This window comes from Peromyscus leucopus, chromosome 20 (genome assembly GCF_004664715.2).
Source record: "Peromyscus leucopus breed LL Stock chromosome 20, UCI_PerLeu_2.1, whole genome shotgun sequence".
NCBI lineage: Eukaryota > Metazoa > Chordata > Mammalia > Rodentia > Cricetidae > Peromyscus > Peromyscus leucopus.
Genome location: NC_051080.1, coordinates 22,465,212 through 22,491,284, shown reverse-complemented (window position 1 = coordinate 22,491,284; position 26,073 = coordinate 22,465,212). Strand labels below are relative to the sequence as shown.

Genomic DNA, 26,073 nt, shown 5'->3' with positions numbered 1-26,073 from the left:
ATAAATAAATGAAGAAAGTGTTGAAACTAAGTTCAACACACAGCTAGGCTAGAACAGGGCCCATGCCCCTAGACTCCTAAAGTCCTTTCTTCCACAACTTGCAGAATGTGTCCTGATCTAAATGTCCCACAGTAGGTCGTGATTTAAGACTGCCTTTTTCCAAAGAGGGAGAAGATCTTTCTGTTCCCCTGCTGGGGACACAAGTTGACATTATTATGCAAACTGCCCTGCAGAACTCTGCATCCCAGGACAAGCAGGAATTGGTTTCACCTTGGCAGAAACAAAGGATCTGTCTAAAGTGTTTAAATGATCTTTCTTAATAACAAGAGAGAAAGACAGACTAGTGGAAGTTAGGAAGGGTTGTGGAAGGCTGGAAAGGATGAAGGGAGCGGAGGGGAGGGGAGGGGGAGGGGAGGGGGGGGAGGGGAAGGGGAAGGAAGGGGAGGGGAGGGGAGGGAGGGGAGGGGAGGGGAGGGGAGGGGAAGAAGGGAAGGGAAGGGAAGGGAAGGGAAGGGAAGGGGAAGGGAAGGGAAGGAAGGGAAGGGAAGGGAAGGGAAGGGAGGGGGGGGAGGGAGGGGAAGGGAAGGGAAGGGAAGGGAAGGGACAAAAGGGATTATCCTTTTTTAAAAAATGGCATGGGAGAGAATCCAGCATAGTAGTCACACTGTGGCTCACTATTAATAAAAAGTGAATACCTACCTGTGCCAAGGACTTCACATTGTCTCATTTGTATCTCAGATGCATTTGGAGAGGTGTGACATTATCTCAATTTGCCAAAGATAACAGTGAAGTGGATAGAAGTCAGGCAACAAGGCCAATGCCACAAGGCTGTCAAACAGAACAGTCAGGATTCAAAATTGCTTCAGAACTGTGTTTTATAGTCGTTCGGTGAGACAGGGATCCAGGGCTGGCTTCTAGCTCATGGTGTGATTATGAAACATTTGTTGAACCACTCTGTGCCTCAATTTACCACACCTATGAAATGAAAGGGCATCAGTCCTTAAGATCCTTTCCTTTTATAGGTCAGTGGCTCCATTAGGGCCTCCACATACTGTATTTTTTAGAACAGGACTTTGTTAATTGTAACACAATCCATTATAGCATTTATCACTAAAGGCTAAAGAATGGTGCTAAGATACAGCATTTTTAAAAACCACCTTGATTTTTAATTTTATGCTATTCAAAAAAGCAATTTTTTTTCCTGAAAATAAATAGCTTATCACATGTTATGCTTGGAAATAGAAAAAGAAAACTCCAAGTGCTGTATGCTGAGAAACACACTCATGAAACATTCAAAGAGTAACTCCACTGAAGAGGTTTTCCACTGCGAGTAATTCATGTCTGTATGTTCTAGAAACTGTTATCTCTTGTACAACCAAAGGGCTTTCATTGTTTCATTTCATAGAACACTGCCGGCAACTGTCTCCAGCAGCTAACTTAATTCTTCCAGTTTTAATTTGAAAGTTTTCCTTAAATCCTTTCAGTTGATATCAGCACAGGGTTCTTTATACACCCCTTTGGCGATCACTAGGCACATTTGCGGTTTTTTTCCATTTGAGAAACTATGACAAAGAAGCTGCTTATATTAGAACCCACAGTGAAGGGGTCAACCCACCACAGGGATGCTAGATTTTTTGCTTGATTCTAAGGCTGTAAATGCACAGATGGCCTATCACCAAATTCTGTCTGGGAGCCCTCAGTTTCACCAGGAACCGAAGCCAAACGTGTCTGCTTTGTTTATGATAACCTCTTTCCGGGTGCCATGGCCATCATGTCTGAACACTATTTATTACAATCCTCTCTGAGTTTGTTAGGAGTACACTCAAATCTAATTAATCAGCCTGACTAATAGTGTGCACAGTTGTTAAAGAGTAACCATGGGCTTAACGAAGACAAAGGGCACCAGATGTCCCCTTTGATCCTTGACTCGGACTAGTTCTTCTCATCTCTCTGGGGATACTGACTGGCCTGACTCCTCCCCATTGCCAACTAGCTTCCTGGTATCCCTTTTCTTGGCAAACACACACGTAAACTTGAAATTCTTTTGCGGTTTGGGGTAGAATTTCTGATTCATTTCAGTGAACCACTGTGAGCTGGTAAGTCTTGGTCTCCTCATCTATAAGGCAGGGATAGAGACATCCACCTTGCAGGACTATTGGACTCATTATATAAAGGATTTTCGAGTGCCAGGCTCACACTGAGAAACTGCAGGTGATCTTCCTTTCCTGACTTTCACCTTTTTTAGTGTGTGTGTGTGTGTGTGTGTGTGTGTGTGTGTGTGTGTGTCTGTGTCTGTGTCTGTGTCTGTGTTCCCAGTTTTCCTGCTCCTTACCCTTCCCTTTGAAAACCCAGGTCTTATCAGACTTAGCAGATGGAAGGCTTTCTGGCTGTCTAGTGAGGTAGGCAATTAAAAAAAATATGCAGGACACAAGAATAGTTTGCAAAGTTACAAAGTGGTACAAGTTTTTCTTGTTCATTTTGCAACAAGATCATCTTTTTCTAAACATATTTACTAGGGATGAATACAGAATAAACTAGGATATATATAGGAGGCCAAGAGAAAAGCAAGCCCACAGCCTTTCTATTTTGATGGCTCCCTACTTTACAAGTTGTATTGACTACCAGCACTGGGAACTGGAAACAGCTCACTACAGTACTTGGGAAATGTATATTGAACAAGCACACTCTTAACTGAAATATAAATTAAGTCTAAAAGATGTTTTACTTTTCATGCAGTTTTGGGATTTTTATTCATTTTGTTTAATTTTTTAACACACATTAGCTGCTACCTGGAAATCAGTTTCCTGTTTCTGCCCCAAAGCATAGCCTCAAAAGGATTTCTCACATTGTGATGGTTGAGTGTGCAGGTGTAGAACAGTTACAGCAACCAGGTGTCCCACTCTCTCCAGCTTCCCTTGCAGTTTTCCATGGTCAAGTGATCTGATTGCAGCCAATGACATGGAAATGAAGTCTGCCAAGAGGGTGATGTGGAGCAAAGCCTTCGTTCTTCTAGCAAGCAAGAGCAGCTAACAAGCTGGGCAGTGGTAGTGCACACCTTTAATCCCAGTATTCGAGAGGCAGAGGCAGACAGATCTCTGTGAGTTCAAGGCCAGCCTTGTCTACAGAGGGAGTTCCAGGACAGCCAGGGATGTTACACAGAGAAACCCTGTCTCTGGGAGAGAGAGAGAGAAAAAAAAAAAAAAGAGCAGCTAACGAAGACTGAGGGCAGTCATCATAGCCACCAAGAGTTCAGAAGATTTTCTAACCAAGCACCTTTGAGATTCTGACTTACACAGCTTGAAATGGACTACTTTGAGAAACATAACCCATGATCTACTTAAGCTAGTTATTTGGATATATTCTAACTTGTAACCCAAAACTGTAGTGCCCTCCTGACCTTTGGAGAAAAGTTGAGAACAATTCTCCTACAAGTCAGACTTGAGTGGAGGAATTATTTTGGGTGCATGCAAATATATTCCAAGTAGCTTCCTGCGGATCCTACAAGGAGGAAATGAGTGTGCAAGAAAATGCTAGCACTAAGTCCAGTATAGTAAATGTTCCCAATGCATGATCTTTCTTTGGGAAAGTTCACTTAATGATAGAGGTAACCCAGTAAGGACCTAACAGAACAGCCCTGAGGTGCAGCTTTGATATTTCCTTCTTCCAAGGTTTGCTCTGCTCAAGTTCTTGATATGTAAACCTTTTTCTCTTACTGCTGTCATTTACCTACCTCAGAGTCAGCAGTCAGTTAGTTAGCACTTATCAGCCATCCCTGGTCCATACATTCATTCATTCCAAACTAAGCTTCTGTTACTGGTAAGCAATGTGGGGAGAGAAGCTAATAAAGAACAGTCCTTGCCTTCCCACCTCCCCTTCCATAGCCAAACAAGATGAAAATAAAGAAACCAACAGGACAATAGATCATTGCTGATGATGCAATATGATAAACAAGGAATAAACAAAGATTGTTTGAGGGGAAGTTTTGAGAGCAAGTGTCTGAAGGGAGATGGTCAAGGGTCAGTTCTCTGTTGGAGGTATGACTTCTTAGTGAGACCCAGTTGGGGCAGCTAAGGTACATGCAAGAAAACTCTCCAGTTAGAAGATGCAATGTATGGATGAAGAGCAGTTAAGTCCTCTTGTCCTTCACTTAATAGCCATTAATAGATATCATTGCCTATTCATCATTCAAAGTCTAGGGTAAATACCTTCTCCATAACTCCATGGTATGCCTCTATCTGTCATTCAGTTAATTAATGCATACCCATTTACTAATGAATTCATTGATTAGCTGCACGAAGTACAAAACAGGAATGACTTTAGAATTTAGAAGTGATCACATTTGCATACTATCCCTACTAGTCACTCATTACTATATTAAAATGAAAAATTTGCTGGGAGCACACAAGATTTCTTCTTCCTCTATAAAATGAGTAAAACCTAAAAAAGAAGTTTTCTTGACATTCTTATTACCACATAACTGAGAGTTGTTTTAGGTGCTGCCTATGGTTTTGTTTTTGCTTGAAGATTATAGCCCAATGAGGCAGTCAGTGTATTTGTTACCTATTAACTACATAACAAATGACCCCAAATTTAGGGGCTTAAACAATCCATACTTATGATCATACTGTGAAGATCAGTGCATGCAAACTCGGTTAAAATTTTCTTATGAGGCCAAAGTCAAAGTAATAGCTGTAGCCAGACTGATCCTGTTGCCTTAATGGGGCAGAAAAATTCACTTGTGGGATAATTTGATCAAATGCTCGAGGGAATACTAGTGTTTTTGGTTTGTTTTTGTTTATTTGTTTGTTTGTTTGTTTGTTGCTAGCTGTGGATATGAGGCCTCAGTTTCTCACCACATGAATTTCTCTGGAAGGCTGTGTGAGTATCCAACATGATGACTGGCTCACCCAAGTTTGAACACTTCAAGAAAGCAATGTTTTGTGACAACCTTGGAAGTAACACACTGTTGCTCTTTATTACCTTTGTAGACTAATTCTAATACATCATTGAGGGGGAATTGAAAGATCACACACAAAAGTGGGGAATCACTGGGATCGTCTTGGAATCAGACTGCCATAAACAGTCAAAGGCAGAGATAACTGAGGGTATAAAGATGTCTCTGGTGCTAGTTGAACCCCAGTTCCAATACTTTTCTTGTCCTAGCTCTCATGTTCACTAGGACGATCCTGGATTTGAGGAAAGCATATGACACAGTGTTGACCAATGAGCTGTTTATTAAAGTCTACTAGAGGTTTTTGAAAGTATTTTTTAAATAGTTTTGTTCCTAACCCTGATTTATATTTCTATATGATGAGAGGAAAGATGAATGCTTAAAAAATTGGACTCATTCTAAGAGGAGGGCCATCATTTCTGTCAGCACAAAATGCTTGATGCAATCGACTTCCTCAACCAAACTAGCTACTAGCCACTCCTTGTATCCATCCTCCTTTCTGTCTGTCTAAAAAAAAAATCTATTTGTTTAAGGCACTTTTATTAATGGCCTTTCCCATTATTTGTAGGCAAAGTGGCTATAATTTATAAAGGCATCTCATTCAGACATGGGAAGTCACGGAAAGTTTGTTGGAGAAAGGGATGTCTGTGCTAACAACAGAAGAGTATATACGAAGAGGGACAAGAGGAAACAAGATGAATCTATCTTGAGAACTGAATGAAGCTGAGGCCAAGAATAAAATGGGCAGTAATGAGAGATGGGGCTGGAAGGAAAAATCAATTCCCAGTTTTAAGATCTATCTTCCACTTTGACAACTAAACTAGGTCTTTGTCATGTCTTAAGCAAGAGAGTGGCATGAGAAGCTGTAGGGAGAAGGAGCCTTGAACTTTAAGATATATAAAATTTCAGTTTTGCAGACTGCGGGGTGAGAACTAGGAACTGCTCAACAATGTGCTTGTGGCTGGCAGCATCATACTGCATACTTAAAAACTGTCGGGAAGGTGAATTTTATGTTATGTGCTATTTTCCCACTGTTAAAAAAAAAGGTGGTGTGATCATATTTTTAATTTAGAATAATCACAAGCACTAGAGGAAGGAGGCAGACTACAGCTAGAAACATGTTAAAAGTCTCTTTGAAATTATCTAAGTGAGAGAGGACAGTAGCCAAAAATAAGAAACAGCAGGACAGCTAGAGGGAACAGAAGACACTTGAGAAACCATTCTGCTAGCAGCCAACAGGTCCCGTCTGGTAGATGCCTGGGAGAGGTTAGCTGGTCAGCTGAGCATTTTCTGGATAGACTCCCCATGCCAAAGCTTCCTTTGCATGTCCTTTGGTTTTCAAAAAGACCTGTAAAACTGTTATCTTTGCACCATATTCTCAGAGTTTGAAAACAGTTTAACAGCTTTCCCAGGGTCATAAAGATAAAGTTCCCACAGGACATTGGTCTTCTAGGGGACAAAGCTGACTCACTTCACCAAATAGTGGCTTTGGTTAAATTCAAATTCCAGTTAGGATCCCAGGGCTAAAGGCCTCCTAAACATTTCTTTTATAGTAACTCACCTTAGAAAATCTACTTTATTTTATGCCCAAGACACATAGCTATGTGCATTGGCCTGTACATGGTTCTTGCTATGCAAATCTGTTTCATTCATAATTGGGTAATGAAAGTCCAAACATTAAACAAATCTACTTTGTGTTAAATCAAACCTCATGGTGTATGGACTTGGAAAAATATAACATTGGGAGTTTGAGAAAATATTTTTTTTCTAGAATTTTGTCACATTATCTGGAAGTTATTCACTTCGGAGGAAGAATATGTACATTAAAAGTTGCCCACATACATCATAGAAGTCTAGACACCCTTATTTTTTCTATTTTACTTATAAATTCTATATCAGTTTGACCCAGGAAGTTGACTGAATAATCAACCCCTTAAGCGGTTTGAACCTTGCTCTGTGAAAAACAATTCTGATCTAGGAAGATTGCATACATTCTGTAAACATGAAAAGCATTCCGAGAACTCACCTCTGCAAGGCCTCTTCCTTTCTTTTATGGAAGCAACCTGTCAATCACTTCCAGAAAGGAGGAGCAAAAGTCAAAAGTAGTGTTTTCATCATTCTGCCTTCTGTTTCCCAAATCTTAATCTGAAAACAGAAAGGTTTTACAGGGGCATGAAGTAATGAGATACACAGAAGCATAGGACTTGCCAGGAATGAGATAATCTTGAAAAATAAGGACTATTCCTAGTCTGAAAGCAGGGATTCTTAAATTTACCAGGCAGGAGAAGACAGTGTGAGGGTCCTAAATAATGGCCTCTTTGGAAGGGCAATGTGCTATGTCAGCAGATGAGACCAAAGGTAAGTTTGCAAAAATGTCACAGGGTGGCATCCTTTGCCTAACAGTCATGTTGTCAAATTGCCTTCTGGATATTTGTTTCTATCTGTAGACCAGAGCTGCTTTCAACCTTGTTCAGAAGAGACTCTTTTTGCAGTGGGCAGCAGTAAATAGAGAGTGGCATGGCTATCACACTCATGATGTCACAGCAGCTGAGGTTACCGGTACAGGATTATTTAAGCCAGTCAGATTTCCAGCATGTGTTGGGGAAGAACTTGTACAGCTCTGCCTCCCACTGAGGAAATGATTGTAGTTGATAGCTGCTGGGGGAGGGGAAACCATCGTTCTTTGTGTGTTGGTGGGTATCCCATGCTTCAGTAGATGGCCTCACACCATGAACATGTGGGCAGCACTAATTCTTAGTGGGTTGGACTTACTTGATTTGTTGAGGGACCTGGAGGAGCTTGAGGGAGAAAGAGAGGTAGGAGACATGTTCATATCTCCTTGGATATGTGCATTTTTTATAGAAAGCAGTGCAAAGTGTTATTGCACCTACAGGGTAGGACTATGTAGGATGACAAAAGGTCCCAGTGGTGACCTTTATGAATAAATTGCCAATGACCCAGAGGGCAAGTACCACGTATGCCTATCACACACACACACACACACACACACACACACACACACACACACACACACACACACCATCACACACACACACCATCACACACACACACACCATCACACACACACACCATCACACACACACACACCATCACACACACACACACACACACACACACACACACACACACACACACACTCATACACACACACCTGAGAACTACCTGAAAGCATTTCCTTGGGAGTAAGAAACTATAGATGGGAAATCCATGAAAATCATGGAGTAAGTATCTGACCCACTCAGAAGAAATAGAAATAAAAAAATATGACATTTTTGAAAGGTAAAGCAGGATGTGTCCTACACACAAAATAAATCTGCACATAGGCAAAAAAAATGCCAATTCATATCAATATAGTTGCATTATTATATATAAAATGTGAGAGTAAATATTTTACATGAACCCAAAAGGTTCCGAGGGGGGAATTTCAAGAACTTTGCACAAGATCTGTATAATGACACCAGTCCACATGACAAAGTTGATGGCAGAAATTTCATAAGGCCTCACCCCTAGATGAAGAGTTACAGGCAATCGATGGTTGCTGAGAGAGGGAGAATTGTTTTTCTCTGAGAATAAAACCCCTGATAAGTTATCCAATCCCAAATGATGAACCCTAAACACACATATTTACATATAAGGAATACTAAATAGACTCAGTACATTGTACAAATGTGTGTGTGCAAGGTGTGCAGTGTGTTTTATGTATGTTATATACACACACACACACAAATATATAACAACATAAAAGTGATAATATAGTAATATATAACAATAATAACAAAAAGATCATGAATTTGAGGGATGAGGAAATGGGAGGAATTGGAGTAGGTAGAAATGATGTAAATAGAGTATTTATATATAAAATTCTCAGTATGTGTGTGTGTATATATATACATATATATGTATGTGTTCATATATATATATACATATGTATAACATAACAATTGGATTGATATTTCAAAAAAGGGAAAATAAACTTCTTTGTTCCCTCCCTGTGTCTGTATAGTTTGTCCCTAAGACTTCCTAAATGTGTCAAATTTTAAAGTTGTAGAGCATCAGCAAAGATTGGATTAACTATTATTTTTCTGTTTTCCACTATTACTTGACCTAGATTCTTTTTTATTTTGTTTAAATAGATATTTTTCATATAATATATTCTGATTATCATTCTCCCTCCCATTAAGCCTCCTAGTTTCTTTCTATCTCCATCTTCCAAGCTAGAACCATACCCTTTTTATCTTTTATTAGAAAACAAACAGAAATCTAAGAAACAATGATAAAAATAAAGATAAATCAAAAACAAATCATAATAGGACAAAACAACCAAACAAGAAAAAGAGCCAAAGAAAATCACAAGAAATACATATGGATATAGAAATAAACACACATGTTCACATACACAAGAATCCCAAAAACTCAAAACCAGAAGTCATAATATAATGAAAAGGACCTGTAAGGCAACAAAGAAAAAATAATGCCTTTTCTTAACATTATGAGACAAAGAAGCTCCAAAGATGCCATTGATTTTGTTTTCTGTTGGCCATCTACTGCGGGCATGGGGCCTATCCTTAAGAGTGGCTTGTTTGCCCAGTGAGACTCCCATGGAGAAAACTAATTTTTCATCTGCAAGTGGCTATCAATTAGAGATAGTTTCTGGGTTAGGGATGGGTGTATGTGTGAACTTTGTAGCTGAATTGCTTTGGTAGTGTATAGAGTAGCTTCCTTGTAGCTGGATTGCTTTGGTAGTGTATAGAGTACCTTCTTGTACCATGAATACTAGTCTATAGGGATGAAGGCTCTAGGTAGGCAGCAGCTCAACAACAATAGGACATTACTGTTGGTTTGTGAAGAGTCACCAATATCCTTGGCAAAAGCCTAGGTTGTTTGCCAGTTCCCGTAGGCCCCCTTTGGCCAAAAGCGTGCTTAGATGTAGCCCATTCCCAGTACTGGAGCTTCATTTGGTGATAAGAGTTGTCTAGCTGAGGCTCTGTCTCCCTCATTATTTCACAATTTCATTTAGACTACCTTCATATATGTATATATTATTGGAAGTTTTTACTGTATTAGGTTTCCATACAAATCCTCAAATGGCCCTTAGTTTTAGCTGTCCCTCCTGCATTCCCTCCCTTGACCCTGTCTTCCCTCCCCGTCTCTGTTTCTTAACTGTGTGTACACGTTCATGTAGAATGAAGTATTAAATGGTCTTATTAAAGGAAAAAAAACCTGGAGCCAAATATCAGGGTTAAAACCTGAGCAATTAGAGGAATAGGAAAAACCACAGCTAACCTCACCTCACCTCTCCAACTCCACAGCTTCCAAAGAGAGCTACTTCCTGTATACTTGCACCTACATGCTTTTCTCTTCTGCCAACTCATTTCCTCTTTCTGCCTAGCTACATCACTTCCTCTTCCTGCCCAGTTCTGTCACTTCCTGTCTGTTTGTACAGACCTTCAGACCCTTATGGTTAGTGCTGGGATTAAAGGTATGTACCACCACACCTGGCTCTGTTCCCAGTGTGGCCTTGAATTCACAGAGATCCAGAAGGATCTATGTCTCCCAAGTGATAGGATTAAAGGCATGTGCTACCACTGCCTGACTTCTATGTTTACTACCACGGCTGGCTTTTTCCTCTGATCCTCAGATAAACTTTACTGGGGGACACATATAAAATATCGCCACAGGTGCATGTGTGTGTTCTTGTAATCTCAGCAACAATGTCACCATGAAATGACAGTTACATCACCCTCTGGATAAACCACAGATCATCTTTCAGGAAGCAGAAAATGTTTAAGTCTGTCTCCCTTGGAGGCCCCTGTCTGATACTTACCTGACTATACTGTGAGCTCTGCCTTTCCTGTCTCAGAATAGTTTTCATACTGATGAGACACTTTTCTCCTTGCATGCACCAAAATCTAATTTAAAACTAATTCTTGTTAAGACCCGAAGTGTATACAGATACTTTATTTCCTCTTATGTCTTTTAAGACAGAGAAAACGCAGAAGGAAAGCTGATGCTTTATTCTTCTTCTGTATGCCATGCTACATTCCAGATGGAATGGGGGTGCAAATTTTGCAATGCAGACCTTTCCATGGTGAGCTCTTGACACTAGCTTCTCCTGGAGTTCTGTCAGAGTGGAGATATTGTTGGTGTCTCCTTACAGCAGCTTTCCAGGGGAGGCAGACATGTCATTTTCCTTCAGGGACTTCTGACTTGGGAAGCTGCCCTGTCACAAACACCATCCTTTAGAAACAGGATCTCTCTGGTTGAACTCAGTCCAACTTTTCTTTTACATGTAAATATTTAATGTCTTCAGTAAGGGCCAGGCTTTCTGTGGGCATTTGACACAGGGAATAGGTCTTCTAGAATCTAAACCTATATGTGAATATAAACAAGCTGAGAAGTCAGAGGTACTTCTGGAGGAGAAAGCCAATTTCCTTTCTTAAATATAGCTACTGTAAATGTAGTCAGTGGCAGGCATCAACATCACAAAACAAATGTTATTTTCCAAAGATGCAAAAGAATATTTTCTCACCATTAAACCACCCCAGTGAAATAAAATAGACTAAGTCGATTGTTTGGGCTAAATCCAATACATGAAAATCTGGTTTTTCACAATTACAACATTAGTGTGGATATATGCCTTGAAGTAAGCCAAAATTAATAAGCCTTTCATCTATCTAGACAAAACTATGTTCTGCTACATTGATTTGCCATTTGAACTTATCTAACTAATTTCTCCACATCTAAAAACCTGATGAATTCCTTAATTTGCCTTGGAAAAGCAACTTACATTTTATATTTTCGCTTTTATCAGTTCTGCTTAAATTAGTCATTATTGATTATCATATAATATCACTATGATTATAATAACAGAAGTTTCATTAATATGTGCATGTGAGGTTTAGACCATCCAAATGTAACCAACCATGACCTCCTGGGAAAGTTACTTGACCACAAGAAGTCTCAGTGTCTACTCAGTAAAATGGGAACTCTAAAAACAGACTCACAGAATTTTTGGGAATGGTTAAGTGAGTATTTACAAATGACTTGAGGAAACTGGAAAAATCGTTGCTGTCCTTGCTATTATCTCTAAGCCAATGAATATGGAGACAGGGAAGATCTAGCCACCTTTCAAGGCGATCGGCTGTCTCTCCAGGAGAAGCAATAGAAATGTAGATACAGGAATGAAATGGAGGATCTCTAGTTTCTCTAGGAGGAGCTATACCAGTGTTCCCAAAGCAGACTATCAGATGATGTAGGAGGACATCACTCATAGTCTCTAGGGCTATGTTATAAAAGGCCTTATGCAGAGATGCCACTGCTCAGGATTTGAAGAATGGGCTACATAGTTATTTTAGGGGAGAAAGGTGAGGGGGCAGTCCAAAAAAGGGAAATAGTCATTATATACAAAAATAAATTTAAAATCTCAAAACACTGTCCTGGCTCACAGTAGAGACTGCCCTAGTAAATATTTAGGGAATAAACGACAGCATACTCAAAGTCCCACAATGGCTTGGAATGTCTTGTTTCAAGAAATAAATCACTTGGTGGTTGGCATATTACAAAACAAGTATACTATTTGTGTGCAACCAAAGCTCTCATTCAAGAAAAGAATGCTTCGAGGGTTGAACAGCCCCATGTCATCCCAGCAAGAAAAGTCACATTTGGATCCTCTTGTGCTGTCTGCTTTCTCACCTGTGATAGCACCCTTACAAGAAGGAAAAGGTCAATTCCTGGGCAGTTGTGATGTTTTCTTGCAGTTGCCTTTGCTCCAACCTCTGACTTCATGAAATTCTTAGAGTTTCTCCCTGCAGCAAGCTATGCTCATTCATCAACCTGAGTCATATTATCTGATTGGGCCCAGTCTCCCCCTCTTCTGCCTGCCTCCTTTTGCTGCTGAATAAATCATCCTGGGAAATGTCCAGGTCGGAGGATGATTTTTACAGGAAAGTTCCATCTGCCTTCAACCCCTCATTGATCCAGGCTGAATTCTCAGGCTTCAAGGAGAAACTGAAGAGGAGTCCTTTTCAGTCTCTCCTGCTAAGATGCCCATTTGCACAAGTGACTTGGACCAATGCCCTCAAGAAGGGAAAGCAACAATCCCACCTCTAAGACCAGACCGAACTTTAATAAAATTCTTCACTTTTATTCCCTCTCCCTCCCCCTCCTTCAAATCAAAAGAGTTCCCACCTCAGAATTCCAGAAGGTCCAGGAAAGCCTGAGTCCAAGAATCTGAAAAGGAGAAGCAAACTGTTCGGACTGATTTCTAGGTTGGTTTCCTTAAGGTCTAGATAACAACAAGACCATTTTCTGAGATGCTTTACCCTTAACTTCTAGCTTCCCAGGGTCGGGGAGCCACTCTGGGAGATCCTTACAGTTAACAAATTAATAGACCCACAAGATGAAGTTAAAACAGAATCAGCTTTCCTTTCTGTTTAAAATTCAACATTAAATTGAGTTCTCTCTTGAGCAATTTTTTTTTTCCAGTTAGTGCACCGAATTCCAGAAATGTGGGACTTAGGAGCGGGGCTGCCTGAGAAGACTTTTCCCCTGTTCTTTCTGGATGCAAGGCAGGTGACCTGCAAGGCTTGGAAAGGAGAGTCAAACACACATACGTTTCTGGGGCACAGCCGCTACAAATAACCCTGAGAATGGTTAGGGGGGTTGGGAGGAGGGCGCTCTGACACCGCAGGGAAAGCTGTTTTTGCTTAGGACAGAAAGGAGCTGGGAGTTTGTCTCCGTTAGAGGAAGGCAAAACGCCATCTCCTGTGGGGAAACGGTGTCTAGGGGATAGCTTGGCCAGGTCATTTAGGCTTTCATGGGACGCCACAGGGGTTGGGGAGGTTGCGAAAGCTCCCAGAGCCTGACGTCATTAGCCATCAGCTGACTGTATTCAGGACCGGGGCTTTACTGGCTGCAGCCGCAGTCGCGGTGGAAGAGGTGATGGCCATCGAGACTTCCACCACCTGCAGCCGGGTTCCAGATTGGCACTGCTACTTGGCCCCTGCGCTGCCGGTACCCAAGGACCCCGCTGAACTGAGCGCTAGTGCAGGCAGGGACCAATGCGCGGCAACATGGGTTTTGCCTGCGACCCTCAGGGTGCCTGGGCAGGCGGGAATCCTGAGCTCTGGGTGGCCACATGAAAAGCCTTTCCAGGGGTTCTTCTTCGCACCTCTCCTGTAAGCCCTAACACTAACAAATTTAGTGTCCTAAACGTGTACACCACGCCCCCATCTTAATGCCCTATGCCTCTTCCCTCCAGACCAGTGGAGTAGAGAATAGTAGGAGGCGGCCCACCTCTATAATTGCAGCTTCTTCGGAGCATTTTGGTTTTAACCTGAAAGTTGACATTAAACACACAGAGAGACACACACACTCGCATGCACGCACGCACACACATACCACATCACTCTCGTGTGAGGAGGGCGGAAATGAGCCCCTCTACTGCGTGTCTCTGGTCTCTAGGAGTTTGTGGGCAAAGCGGCCTACGATCCTGGCTCTGCACCTGCCAAGGACAGGAGCCAGTGCTTAAAAAAGAACCGCGGAGGAACCAGCGGGCGCGGCCAGCTGGAGCGCTCCACCGCCAAGCGCAGCCAGGCCCGGGGCGGCCGCCTGCGCCCTCCCGACCCTCTAGTGCGGGCCTTCAAGACCTGGGGCATCCTGTGCGGATGTGGGTGCCGCCGTGTCCCAGCCCCCACACCTCTCATCCTCCTCCCCATTCCGGGGGCGTGGTTTGGCGCGGGGGCGGGTTTAAGTCGCCACGGGTGTCTGACCGCTCTGACAGGTCTCCTAATTCCTCCCAGGCTCAGGTCCCGCTACGTGGTTCAGAGCGCCTGAGTGGCATCGCGCTTCCCTGGATCCGAAGACGTTTCATGGACTTTCACTCTGCCTGGAGCCTCTCTTCTCGCCCAAATCTTTCGCCTGCCGCCTCAGCCGCCAAGGCTCGGTTCTCAGGTTCAGGAATCGGCGCCAGTGGCTTCTCTTCATACTCAGCTGTTGGCTTTGCAGCCCTCCCCACTTGTTCTTTCCCCACAGCTCCCCCCCTCCTCCCCAGGTCCGGGCAGGCCCAATGAACTCCAAAGAGCGAAGTGAAGGGGATGGGAATTGTGTGCTGCGACCCCTCAGAATCGCTGCTAGCAGCGGTGACCTTGTCCTGTAGCGGAGGCTGGGACCCTGGGGCTAGCGCCCCGCCACCATCCTCCTTGAGGAATGCATCGTTCCAGAACCCGCGCTGTCAGTATTCCCTCTGGAAGTGGAGACAACCAGGAAGGAACCGAAGAGAGAGCTTCAGCACACCTCCAAATTAACTGTTTGGTGACTTGTGAGCGCTGAGGCTACCACCTCTCTCCTGCCCTCCCGCGGGGCTGCCACCTCACCATCACCCACACCTCCTGCCTCATTGCGCCCGCCTCCAGCTCCGCCCCGGCTCCCCATGCCGGCGCAATGGAGTTATCCGAAGGGCGATGATTGCAGCCCACAACAGCTAACTTAGCACCCACCCTAGCTATCGGTCACCCTTGGCCAGCCCTTCTGCAGCCGCCGAGACGTGGGCGTCCAGAGCCCAGTGCCGCAGCCAGGACCCGCCCGACGCGCAGCAGAAGCGCGGCGGCGCCGAGGCGCCTCTTGGACAGCGAAGACTGCGCCAAGACGCTGAGCCTAAAACCAGCCAAGAAGCTGGAGCGCAGAAAGGGGACTGCTTGGCTCAGAGCGCTGAGAATTTCGCAGACAAATAGCCACCACTGTCACTGCGTACCCAAGCTGCGCTGATTGGCGGGAAGGTGGCTCGCCAGCACTGAAGGGTCTGCTGCCATCTACCAGGAGTCTCTTGCTCCCAGGAGCACTATGACCTGACCTGTGGGGGCCCTGCTCAGGGCTCCTGCAATCGAGCAGCCTAGGGAAGAAGGGATCGCTGCCCAGAGGGCCTTTGGGTCTTTAGGAACCCCCACCTCCAACTGCTACCACCAGTTTCTGCGCCTCCCTCCCTGCGGACCCGAGCCATGGAGCTCTCGGATGTACACTGCCTTAGCGGCAGCGAGGAACTCTACACCATCCACCCGACGCCCCCGGCCGGCGACGGCGGGAGCGGCTCCCGGCCGCAGCGGCTGCTGTGGCAGACGGCGGTGCGGCACATCACCGAGCAGCGCTTCATCCACGGGCACCGGGGCGGCGGCAGCGCGGGCTCCCGCAAAGCCTCGAACCCTGCGGGCAGCGGACCCAACAACCACGCGCCGCAGCTGTCTGGGGATTCGGCGCTGCCCCTCTATTCCCTGGGCCCCGGAGAACGAGCGCATAACACCGGCAGCACCAAAGTCTTCCCTGAACGCAGCGGGAGCGGCAGTGCCAGTGGCAGCGGGGGCGGGGGCGACCTGGGCTTCCTGCACCTTGACTGTGCCCCGAGTAACTCGGATTTCTTCCTCAATGGGGGCTACAGCTACCGAGGGGTCATTTTCCCTACCCTACGCAACTCCTTCAAGTCTCGGGATCTGGAGCGCCTCTACCAACGCTATTTCCTGGGCCAGAGGCGCAAATCCGAGGTAGTTATGAATGTGCTGGATGTATTAACCAAACTCACCCTCTTGGTCCTCCACTTGAGCCTGGCCTCGGCCCCCATGGACCCACTCAAGGGCATCCTTCTGGGCTTTTTCACCGGCATCGAGGTGGTGATCTGCGCCCTCGTGGTGGTCAGGAAGGACACCACCTCACACACCTACCTGCAATACAGCGGAGTGGTCACTTGGGTAGCTATGACCACCCAGATTCTGGCAGCGGGCCTGGGCTATGGGCTTCTGGGAGACGGCATAGGCTACGTGCTCTTTACACTCTTCGCCACCTACAGCATGCTTCCGCTGCCACTCACCTGGGCCATCCTGGCGGGCCTGAGCACATCGCTGCTGCAAGTCACCCTTCAAGTGCTCATACCCAGGCTAGCAGTCTTTTCCATCAACCAGGTAACTCCTGCTTGCCTTGCTCTTCCCGCTCCACCCCGCTGAGTTGTTTAGAAATAACTTCTAGAGAGCTAGGGTCGCCTCACTCTGTTGTGAGTCTGCTCCCCTAGCTAACTTAGGCTTTGGGCATCCTTCTGTTGCATAGGGGCGGCGGGGGGCGGGGGGGGGAGTGGCTCAAGCCTCAGGACAATTGGAACTACAAGGCGGCTAACTTCACTCTTCTACTAACTACTAACTTTACTCTTCCAGTCTGGTTCTCCTCTAACAGCAACTGGGAAAATCTTTTTGCCTCACACACCGACACCCAAAGTCCACAGGCGCTGGAGCAGGAGAGAGAAAGGGTGGAACACCTAGGTTTAAAAGGTAGCGCTTTGCTTGACTCACAGCAGGTTCCTTCAGAGACTCTTCAGGCTTGGGTTTCTGCGCATGGATTCAAGCTTTGTTAATCATGAAATTGCTGAGCTGGATGCCCTCCGATAGGTCCCCTCCCCCCATCCTTCACAATCCTATGACAGGGTTTTTATTTGGGAAATTTTAGTGGCCTTGGGGACTCTACTGTGGTTTCCATCTCTTATTACAGTGCCCAGACCCAGCCCTCGGAATAAATAAATAACTAGGTCTCAGAAATTGAAGGATGGCAGGCTACTGGCAAAGAATGGGAGTTTTTATTAATTGAAAGGGACGTTTGAACGTCGATGACTTTAATAAAATACTTAGATGGAGTCTCCAACTCTGTCACTCTCCTTTCTTCCCCGTGTGTCTTCCTCTTCCTCATTAAATATGGATGTGCTTAGGTGAACAAAGTTCGTGTTGTCTGTGCCTGGGAAGGTAGACAAAGAGCCTATTCTGTAAATCCACTAAAACCAATTGATAATTAATGACCTGACACTTTGTTTAACAAATATCTGGCTTTTAGCAGGGAAAGTGAGCATGGGGGCTTCTCCCTTGCTGAGGGAAACAGCAACAGACTCGATTTAGGAAGAAAGCAACTGGGAGGTGCTTGGCTAGGGGTCATTTTGTATGAATTTGTCCTGTCCTCAACATCTCTGCTTACTCTTGCCGTATTGGACACTAAAACTCCTCTGGCCAAGTATGAACAGATAGTTCTTACAATGGACATCCCTACTAGAAATGACTGGTGGTTTGTAGATCACTGGCACCATTGCCTTCTGGGGTTTGACTGGATTTAGGGTCTTTTCTCTTTCATGGACGATTCGTGTCTTGTTTGCTCAGGTTGCTTATCTGGTTAGCTGCTTTGACAGTGTTTTATGATGTGTGTCTTGCAGAAAAATCAAATATATATATATTTCATGTGGCTGCAGATATCAGGCATGAAACAAGGAGAGAAGAGCCTTGCTGAGAGTGGAGTAGCTGAACTTTGCTGCAATGTAGGCAGTGTTGAATATACTCTCAAAACATCCCAAATCTTTGCTATCCAATGCATAGTAAAGTTTCAGCTGTAGTCAGACACGGACATTGTACGCAGACATTGGAACCCCTTGCATTTAACCCCACTTTCTTCCAAACACTCCCGTTCTTCTCTTCATGTTATTTACTATGTTGAAATGTCAGCAAAGCATTTCTTTTTCTCTTTTGCCCCTCCCCACTGCATCCTCATCTTTCTCCGGCTTCTCTCCTCTTTTTGTGAAAACGTAACTCAGCCTGAGTTGTTTTCCCCACCAACCATAGATAGCTGATATATACAGAAAATCTCATTTACAACCCACTGCCTTTGCACAGTAGCCTTTCTTGGTGCACATTACTGAAAGACCTCATCAAATATGCCAGGGTAGTATTTAGAAAAACACACCCTAAGTGTCAAATTATGAATATCTTTGAAGTTCTAAGTATAGACATGTTTTTCTTGCCAAGTGAATCCAGCAAGCAAATTCTGGCTCCATATTTGTTTGATGCTCTACTCAAATACTACCAGATGGGGAAAGATTAAAAATAACCTCAATGTCTTCCCACTCCCATCCTATGATAAACAGTTCTCCACTGTGAAAATCAAGGCCAACTGTATGTAAATGAAATCCATTCACCTTTCTGTTTGGGGCAGGTTATCTGTTTAATAGGGTTTCATAGGCCGAGTAACCTTTCATCAGACTGAAGATACCTGGATCATAGTGTTCTTCAGCTGGGGGGTGGCGGGGGAGTTTACAAGTTCCTTTAAACGTTTGCCTTTGGCGCCCCCTAGGGGTACAAGCTTCCTAGATCATGCAGGTGAAGTGGAGGTTTTATCTCTTTTCCAAATCCTGATTCATTCATTCATTCATTCATTCATTCATTCATTCAATTATAAATACTGGTTGGTTTTATTTGTTTAGTACATACAGCACACTTAAAACTCTCTGGGCAACAATGGTGAGATCCTAAGTCCTCACCACAGCCTATCCCATCCCCCAGTGGCTGTGTCTCTTTCCAATCATAGTTCCTCTTCTGCTCTTCTCCAGATCCTAAATTCTCCATCCTTCTGTCTTCCTAATATCTCAAGAACTCCCATACTTCCGAGTCTTCACATATGTATTATGATTCAGTTTTCCCAAATCTTCATATAACTGGCACATTCTCTTTGTCCAAACTGTCACAGGTCACTCTTGCTGATGCAGGACTTTATCAATGCTTTGTCATAAATAACATTACCTTAGTTTCTGCACAACAATCACAATGTTTGAAATTATCTCATCATTTTGTTATGCTTGTTGTGTTTCTTCTTGAAATCCCAATGCTCTTGAGGACCCACACACACTGAAAGGGCAAGAGAGTGCCCTTTGTATTGACTATTTTATCCCTAGCACTCAAACAATTACCAGGCACAGAGTAGGCACCTAACAAATTCACCACACAAACAGGATTATTCATCACCTGATTATAAGATATTCAACTTCACAAATTCTCCGTTGATGAAAGAATCCTCCACTGATGCACATCTATACACACATGTATACACAATTAAGTTAAATAAGCATTTACCCCTGAATACAGGAGAAATCAAACCACAAACCATGGCATTTGCACAATATTCTACTTAGAACTAAGAGCCTTTATTGGTGTTATTATACCTGAAAATGGTATATAGGCAACAATGTCCTTTGTTTTTCTTTCAAAGAAGAAAGATCAGAGTTTTGGAAACAAAGGGGAACCTCCTGAGGCTGGGGAGTGGTAAGGGCAGACTTAAAATTTGTGTTCCAATGCTAACCATTCAGCAAGAGTAAGGTGGGCTCCTTTCGCTAGTCAAGAGAGTAATAGAATATATACTACCTCAATGAGCATTTAATGAAAAAGCCATAAGGGAATTAAGAGAGGGAAAATGCCAGAATGGCATATATTCTTTGAAATGAGTTTATCATTCTGCTCAGCTGGATACCAATCTGTCAACTGAAGGCCATAAACCCTTTGAATATCATCTCTACATTAATCTTAATTCCTTTTAAGAGGATGGCTCAGGTTCAACTTAATATTCTCAAGACTCATGGGATTAAAAGGAGAAAATAGTGTCAACAACACCTAGTCAGCTATTTCGCCTCACTGAAAATGCCATTTTCAAAAGTAATAAACAAGCCAGTGATTGCCTTCTTAATCCAAGCCATGAGTATCTGCTGCTACTTTTTCCACCCCTAAGGAATCAAATCTGTGTCTTAAAAGGGCATCTCCCTTACTTCTAATCCCACAGACCCTCTGTATGAGGTGAAAATGCCCCTTATGAATCTATCACAGCTCTTTTCCCACTGTGGATGTGAGATTTAACCTTAAAAGACCCACTCAAGAGAGGATTCTCCTCAGCATAGAAATGGTTTGTATTCTTTCTACTCAGTTAAACTAAATCACTACCTGCCCCAAACACCACACACACACACACACACACACACACACACACACACACACACCACAAGTGATTATTGTTGGGAAGGTATAAATAATTGCCTAAATTGCCTACATATTTTCACACACCACAAGTGATTATTGTTGGGAAGGTATAAATAATTGCCTAAATTGCCTACATATTTTCTGGGTCCAGTAACATTGAAAACAATAAGAAACCTTCTTAAGGTGCAAAGCCCAACTGGAACTGGTCTTTTTATTTCACCCCTACAAAGTTCATTTGCAGGGAGCCTGGGAGCTGCCCTTAAGCCACCAATTTAATTTATGTCAGCTTTACATATGGAAGACAAATCAGCAATACTAGGGGTCCCTTTCCCAAATTCTCTAGGAAGTTGATACTTTGCCCATCTTAAACCAATTTTTTATACTGTCAATTCAATTCATTAATCAGAAAATGCATTGCAAGATGACATTGTATGCATAAATATTAACAATAAGGCTCCATTTGGTAGATTTTTTTATAGGCCAGATACCTTCTAAGCACCATAGCTATGATTACCATTTTATTCTGTTTTAATTCCTAGTGACAATAAGAAGAGTTACCTCACATTTGAAATTCATCTTGTTCTCATTCTTCAGCTCATTAGAGACAGGATGATACAAATCATTTAGTTATTGGAAAACTGAGAGCAATATTATTAAACCAAAAGATGACTGCATTGTGCTTTTTTTAGGAGGGGAGACTCTAAAATGTTACAGTCAGTGAGTAATTAGTCACCTATGCCTCTTGGTGAAGCAGATAAGCAGACGTGTAGAGTGGAAGTGAGTTTTGCAAGATAACTCTGAGTAAATGCAGACAGGTATGCAAATCCGGGTTAATCCAGGTTCAAGGTCATGCTGTCAGATAGGAATTTCTTTCCTGTCGTAGACACAGCTCATCAAACAGCAGAGGCTACAGCCAGACAAATACTAATTAAGTCATGATCCTTGAGCTTGACAAATAATGAGGAGCAGCAGTTAGGCTGCTGCTTGCTCTATCAGTAATCCTGTAGGACAGAATGCTATTGTAGTAGGAAGATAGGGTGTGTGACCTAAGCAGCTGAGGTCTAGGACTGGGCTTTAAATATGCATTTCTGGTCACTTCAGTGAGGGATTGACCTCAGAGTAAAAACAAAGCAGGGATAATGGAGTTACAGCCTCTCCTCATTTATACAATTTAAACACAAGTGCATTTATACATCTCTGTCGAAGAAGAGGCCTTTTTGTATCTAACTCAAATCTAATAAAGGGATTCTGTGACTTCTTAATGTACAATAAATGGCAAGTGATTTCAATCAGCACTAACTTGGTGAACACCTCAGAACACAGAACTACCCATTAAAATGGTTAAGACAGGGCTCTGACTTAATTCACCTCCCTAGTTGCTGTGTGCAGTTTCTAAACCCTGAGTACCCCTACTTCTGTACATTGTTTCAAAATGTTCACACGGGCTTAAAATAAAAACTGCAATCTGAAGAGGAAAAAAAAAAACAATTTTCAAAAGCATATTTGAATGTCAGCCTTCCCAAGAGGTGCCTCTGGATGCTAGGGAATGGAGATATTACTCTTCCTGCTTGGAAAAAAAATGCATGTCTGCCCTTTATGTCCTTTCTTTTCTCTCTCTTCATTTCCACTTTACATTGTTGTTTTGCCTTTTATTTATTTGTTTGATTTGTATTTTTGCTTGTCTGCAATGTTGGAGAATGGTTTTTGTAAAGGATGTTTTTAGTGATACCCAAATGATCAATTACGTCTCGTTAGCCCTGGTCTGTGGGCATCTTTGCCTGCGACTCACAAATAGATTTTGGTGTCTGCCTATGAAGAGAGAACTGTAAACTGATTGTGTGGTGTGTGCTGTGCAAGATTACATGACGAAGTTGTTTCCCTTCATATCCCGTTGTATCACCTGACTGGCATGGGTGGGCCAGAACACGATGGAAATGAAACAGGGGGAAGGGAGAAACTTGGATTCTGAAGCAGGAGCTTCAGACTAAGTAGGACGGATGCATTAGTCATATTTACACTTTGATGACTGATGGCATTTAAAAGCTTACTAAAATGAAGTGAAACCAAGCATAAGAGGAAAAGATTAAGCAACACACACACACACACACACACACACACACACGTAATCAGAGGATACTACTACAATCATCTGTGACATTTCACTGTTGTCTAAATATTTCTTAGGATGCTAATTTATTCACATCACAAGTTGATCCGTTTGAGTCCATCCTGCATGTATTTGTTTCCAGGACACAGATGACAGTTGCAATATTCATCTCGAGCCTTTTCTCTCACCAACAAATGGGCACAATAATACTGTTTCTCTGAGAGACCAATAGGCCCAAAATATGCAGTTGGGCAATACATCAACACTTGACATATTGTTTCTGAAGTACATTCTTTTTTCAGAACTGAAGAACTTAAGAGTCTCGAGTCTAGCAACACTTTGGAAATTGGGGAACATCTGTGACACATAGGTTTTCACCTCAGTCAGCCAGATAATGGTTTATATAAATAATATCTTCCTCAGGATAAGTACAGGAACGCTGCTTTTGTCGGCCTCCCACAGCAGGGGAAGCCAGTGTAATTGGCCCTGAGCTTCCCTGGGAAATGTAATTGGATTTACACACTCAAATTATATCATGTGAGTTTTGTTTATGAAGGGTATTTTAGGAAGCCAGGTCACTTGAGCAGGCTTGAGAGGCCAGCTTTTCTCACTGCAAGGTTTTTCAGTCAGCTCTGTGGGGTAGTAGAAGAATGCAGAGTGGATTAATTAACCATGGGGATGCTGGGTGTTCTGTGGAAGGCTCCAGCCACATCCTAGTCAGAATAAAAGCCATTTTCCTAGCAAATGTTTCCATGGGACTATCTTTTCAACCAATGAGTTGAGTTTGTGACCTGCTGTCAAATAGACCTACGATGGCTTGTTTCATCAATATCTCTGTACTGGGCTTTAAATGAATGCTTGAAATGTGAATTTCTTTATCTGAATTATATATAATTTCAATATACACAAGACGTGAAATATCTATTAGATACTGGGTTATCACATTTGCTCTGTTTCCTGAAACATATGCATAAACTTCGGTGTTACAAATTGTAAAATGCCTATGAAACACAAGGCTCTCCCAGATCAGGAAATAATGTTAAGGTCTATGGTGAGGGCATAAACAAGATGTGAAAAGAAATTTAAATTACATTAATGGGGCTTCCTTCTAAGTGAGTGAATTTTTAAACTGCTGTTTATATTTAAAGTACATAACATGTAAAAATTTTATCTGAGAACAAAACCCATAACCACTTCATTTTGTAAAAATCACATCCTTGTCTTGTACCAGCTGATTTTCCAATTGACTGGAATAAACAATTTCAGAACCTTTTCTTCATTTGTGCGTGCGTGCGTGCATGCGTGTGTGTGTGTGTGTGTGTGTGTATGTGTGTGTGTGTGTGTGTGTGTGTGTGTATGTCCATGTGTTTGCCTATATGATAACATAACAAATGCATTGAAGTTGCTTATAAAATGGACTACTAAGGAATAGTCAGTACATAATCACAACATATGTATTTTCAACTTAGAACATAAAAAACATAGCTCCCAAATTTTAACAAAACAGGACCAGAAAAACATATAGGAAAAACACTGCTGGCATATTTGAGGACAGAAGGAATGTCAGAGGAATATGGTGATTGCCCTCAAATACCTGGGTTCTTCCATGGCAGTGAGGTTGGCTGTTCTGTGTATGTCTCATATCAGCTATTAAAGAGGTTGAGCCTCCTTAATCTAGGAATCTGTTTTTTTTTTTTTTTTTTTAAATGTTGAACTCTCTGACAGGAAGACTCATCAAGAGAAAGCTGTACCTACCGATGGGAGCTGTCCTTAAGGAAGTTCTATTATAGGAGGCCCTTTCCTCAAGGTCAATTGAAAGACACTTTATTTACACTTACAAGTAACCAAGGTTACTTTGCATTCAGGAAAAGGGGCAAAGCGGCCCTATCTGAATCTGCTTTCCTTTAGAGCACTCCTCTGGGACCCGTGCCTAACAAAGCATAAACTTGTTTATATTTTAGGGACCAAATTTGTGACACATGACTACTACATCAGCAAGAAATGATGAAAAATAGATTAGAGTTTGCTGCCTCTCAAAAAACAGCATTAGGTTTGAATCAAGAAGAATGGGAAATGGATATTTAGTAGGTAAATTGTGTATTAAGCATTTGTTTGCATCCTAATAGGTTCTAGGTCCTGGAGCTCTGCTGGGTACCAAACTGACGAGGTTATGTTTGCTTTAATGGATCTGATACTTGATTGGATTTGGACAGGGAGTTTGTGAATCCAAGGAAGAGGTGGGGGAGTTTGTCCCTGATGTTCAAAGCAAAGGGTTCGGCAATTTTTTTTAAGTTTTTAATCTTTTTTTATTAAAAAAAATATTCATTTTACATACCAACCACAGATCTCCATCTCAACCCTCCTCCTGCTCCCCTGCCATGGGAGGACAGCAAAGCCTGGTACATTCAGTTGAGGCAAGACCAAGCCCCTCCCCCAGCATCAAGGGTGAACAAGATGTCCAACCATAGGTAATGGAATACAGAAAACCAGCTCATGCACCTGAGATAGATCCTGATCACACTGCCAGGAGCCCCTCAAACAGACCCCAGGTTTTGGCTTCTTTTGACTCCAGCTCTCTCAATCATGAAACCTTTCTTACAGGAACTAGCAAAGGAAAGTTCAAACTCTAGAAAAAAAAGAGGTAGCTCTTCCTTTTTCTTTCTTCTTCTTCTTTTGTTTTTTGTTTGTTTGTTTGTTTTGTTTTGAGACACAGTTTCTCTGTGTAACTGCCCTGGCAGTCCTAGAGCTTGCTTTGTAGACCAGGCTGGCCTTGAACTCACCAAGATCCACCTGCCTCTGCCTCCCGAGTACTGGAATTAAAGGCATGTGCCACCATGCCCTGCATTAACTCTTCCTTCTTGCTGAAATCCATGCAAAAGGCCACAGGGAGGACTGAGGCTAGTTACATCAGAATCACCTTATCTATCACAAGCTAAAGTCCTCCTAAGTCTGGTAACCAGGAAGCAGGAGGAAGAATCTAGCCAGTGTCAGGTAGAATCAGGAAGGTCTGCAGTTCCGGAGGCTCTGGTTACTCTGTTCATTTGACCTCCCAGTGACAACTGAGGTACTCCTTGGAGAACCCAGATAATCTCCCCCACACAAAGGAGGACAGACAGTAGCTTCAACGAGGCTCAAGTTTCTCTCTTGGAACATTGCTATGCCCTGAATTTTCACCTATCACAACA

General features: G+C 43.0%; 1 protein-coding gene and 1 long non-coding RNA gene across 4 annotated transcripts in view; one reads left to right on the top strand and one right to left on the bottom strand.

The window, feature by feature from the left end:
• Positions 1–10,628: 10,628 nt before the first annotated feature.
• LOC114697726 lies at positions 10,629–17,629 on the bottom strand. Its single transcript, XR_005089626.1, has 4 exons — positions 16,827–17,629; positions 16,542–16,680; positions 13,160–13,201; positions 10,629–11,192 (listed from the first exon to the last, which is right to left on the bottom strand). It is a non-coding gene; the product is annotated as an uncharacterized LOC114697726 (long non-coding RNA).
• Positions 14,767–26,073, top strand: part of Adcy8 (adenylate cyclase 8) — a 217,365-nt gene continuing 206,058 nt past the window's right edge. For all 3 annotated transcript variants that reach the window (XM_028876027.1, XM_028876026.1, XM_028876025.1), the window contains exon 1: positions 14,767–16,917. In XM_028876027.1, coding sequence (XP_028731860.1) covers positions 15,967–16,917 — 951 coding nt within the window. In that variant the 5' untranslated portion in view covers positions 14,767–15,966. The remainder of the gene's footprint in view (positions 16,918–26,073) is intronic.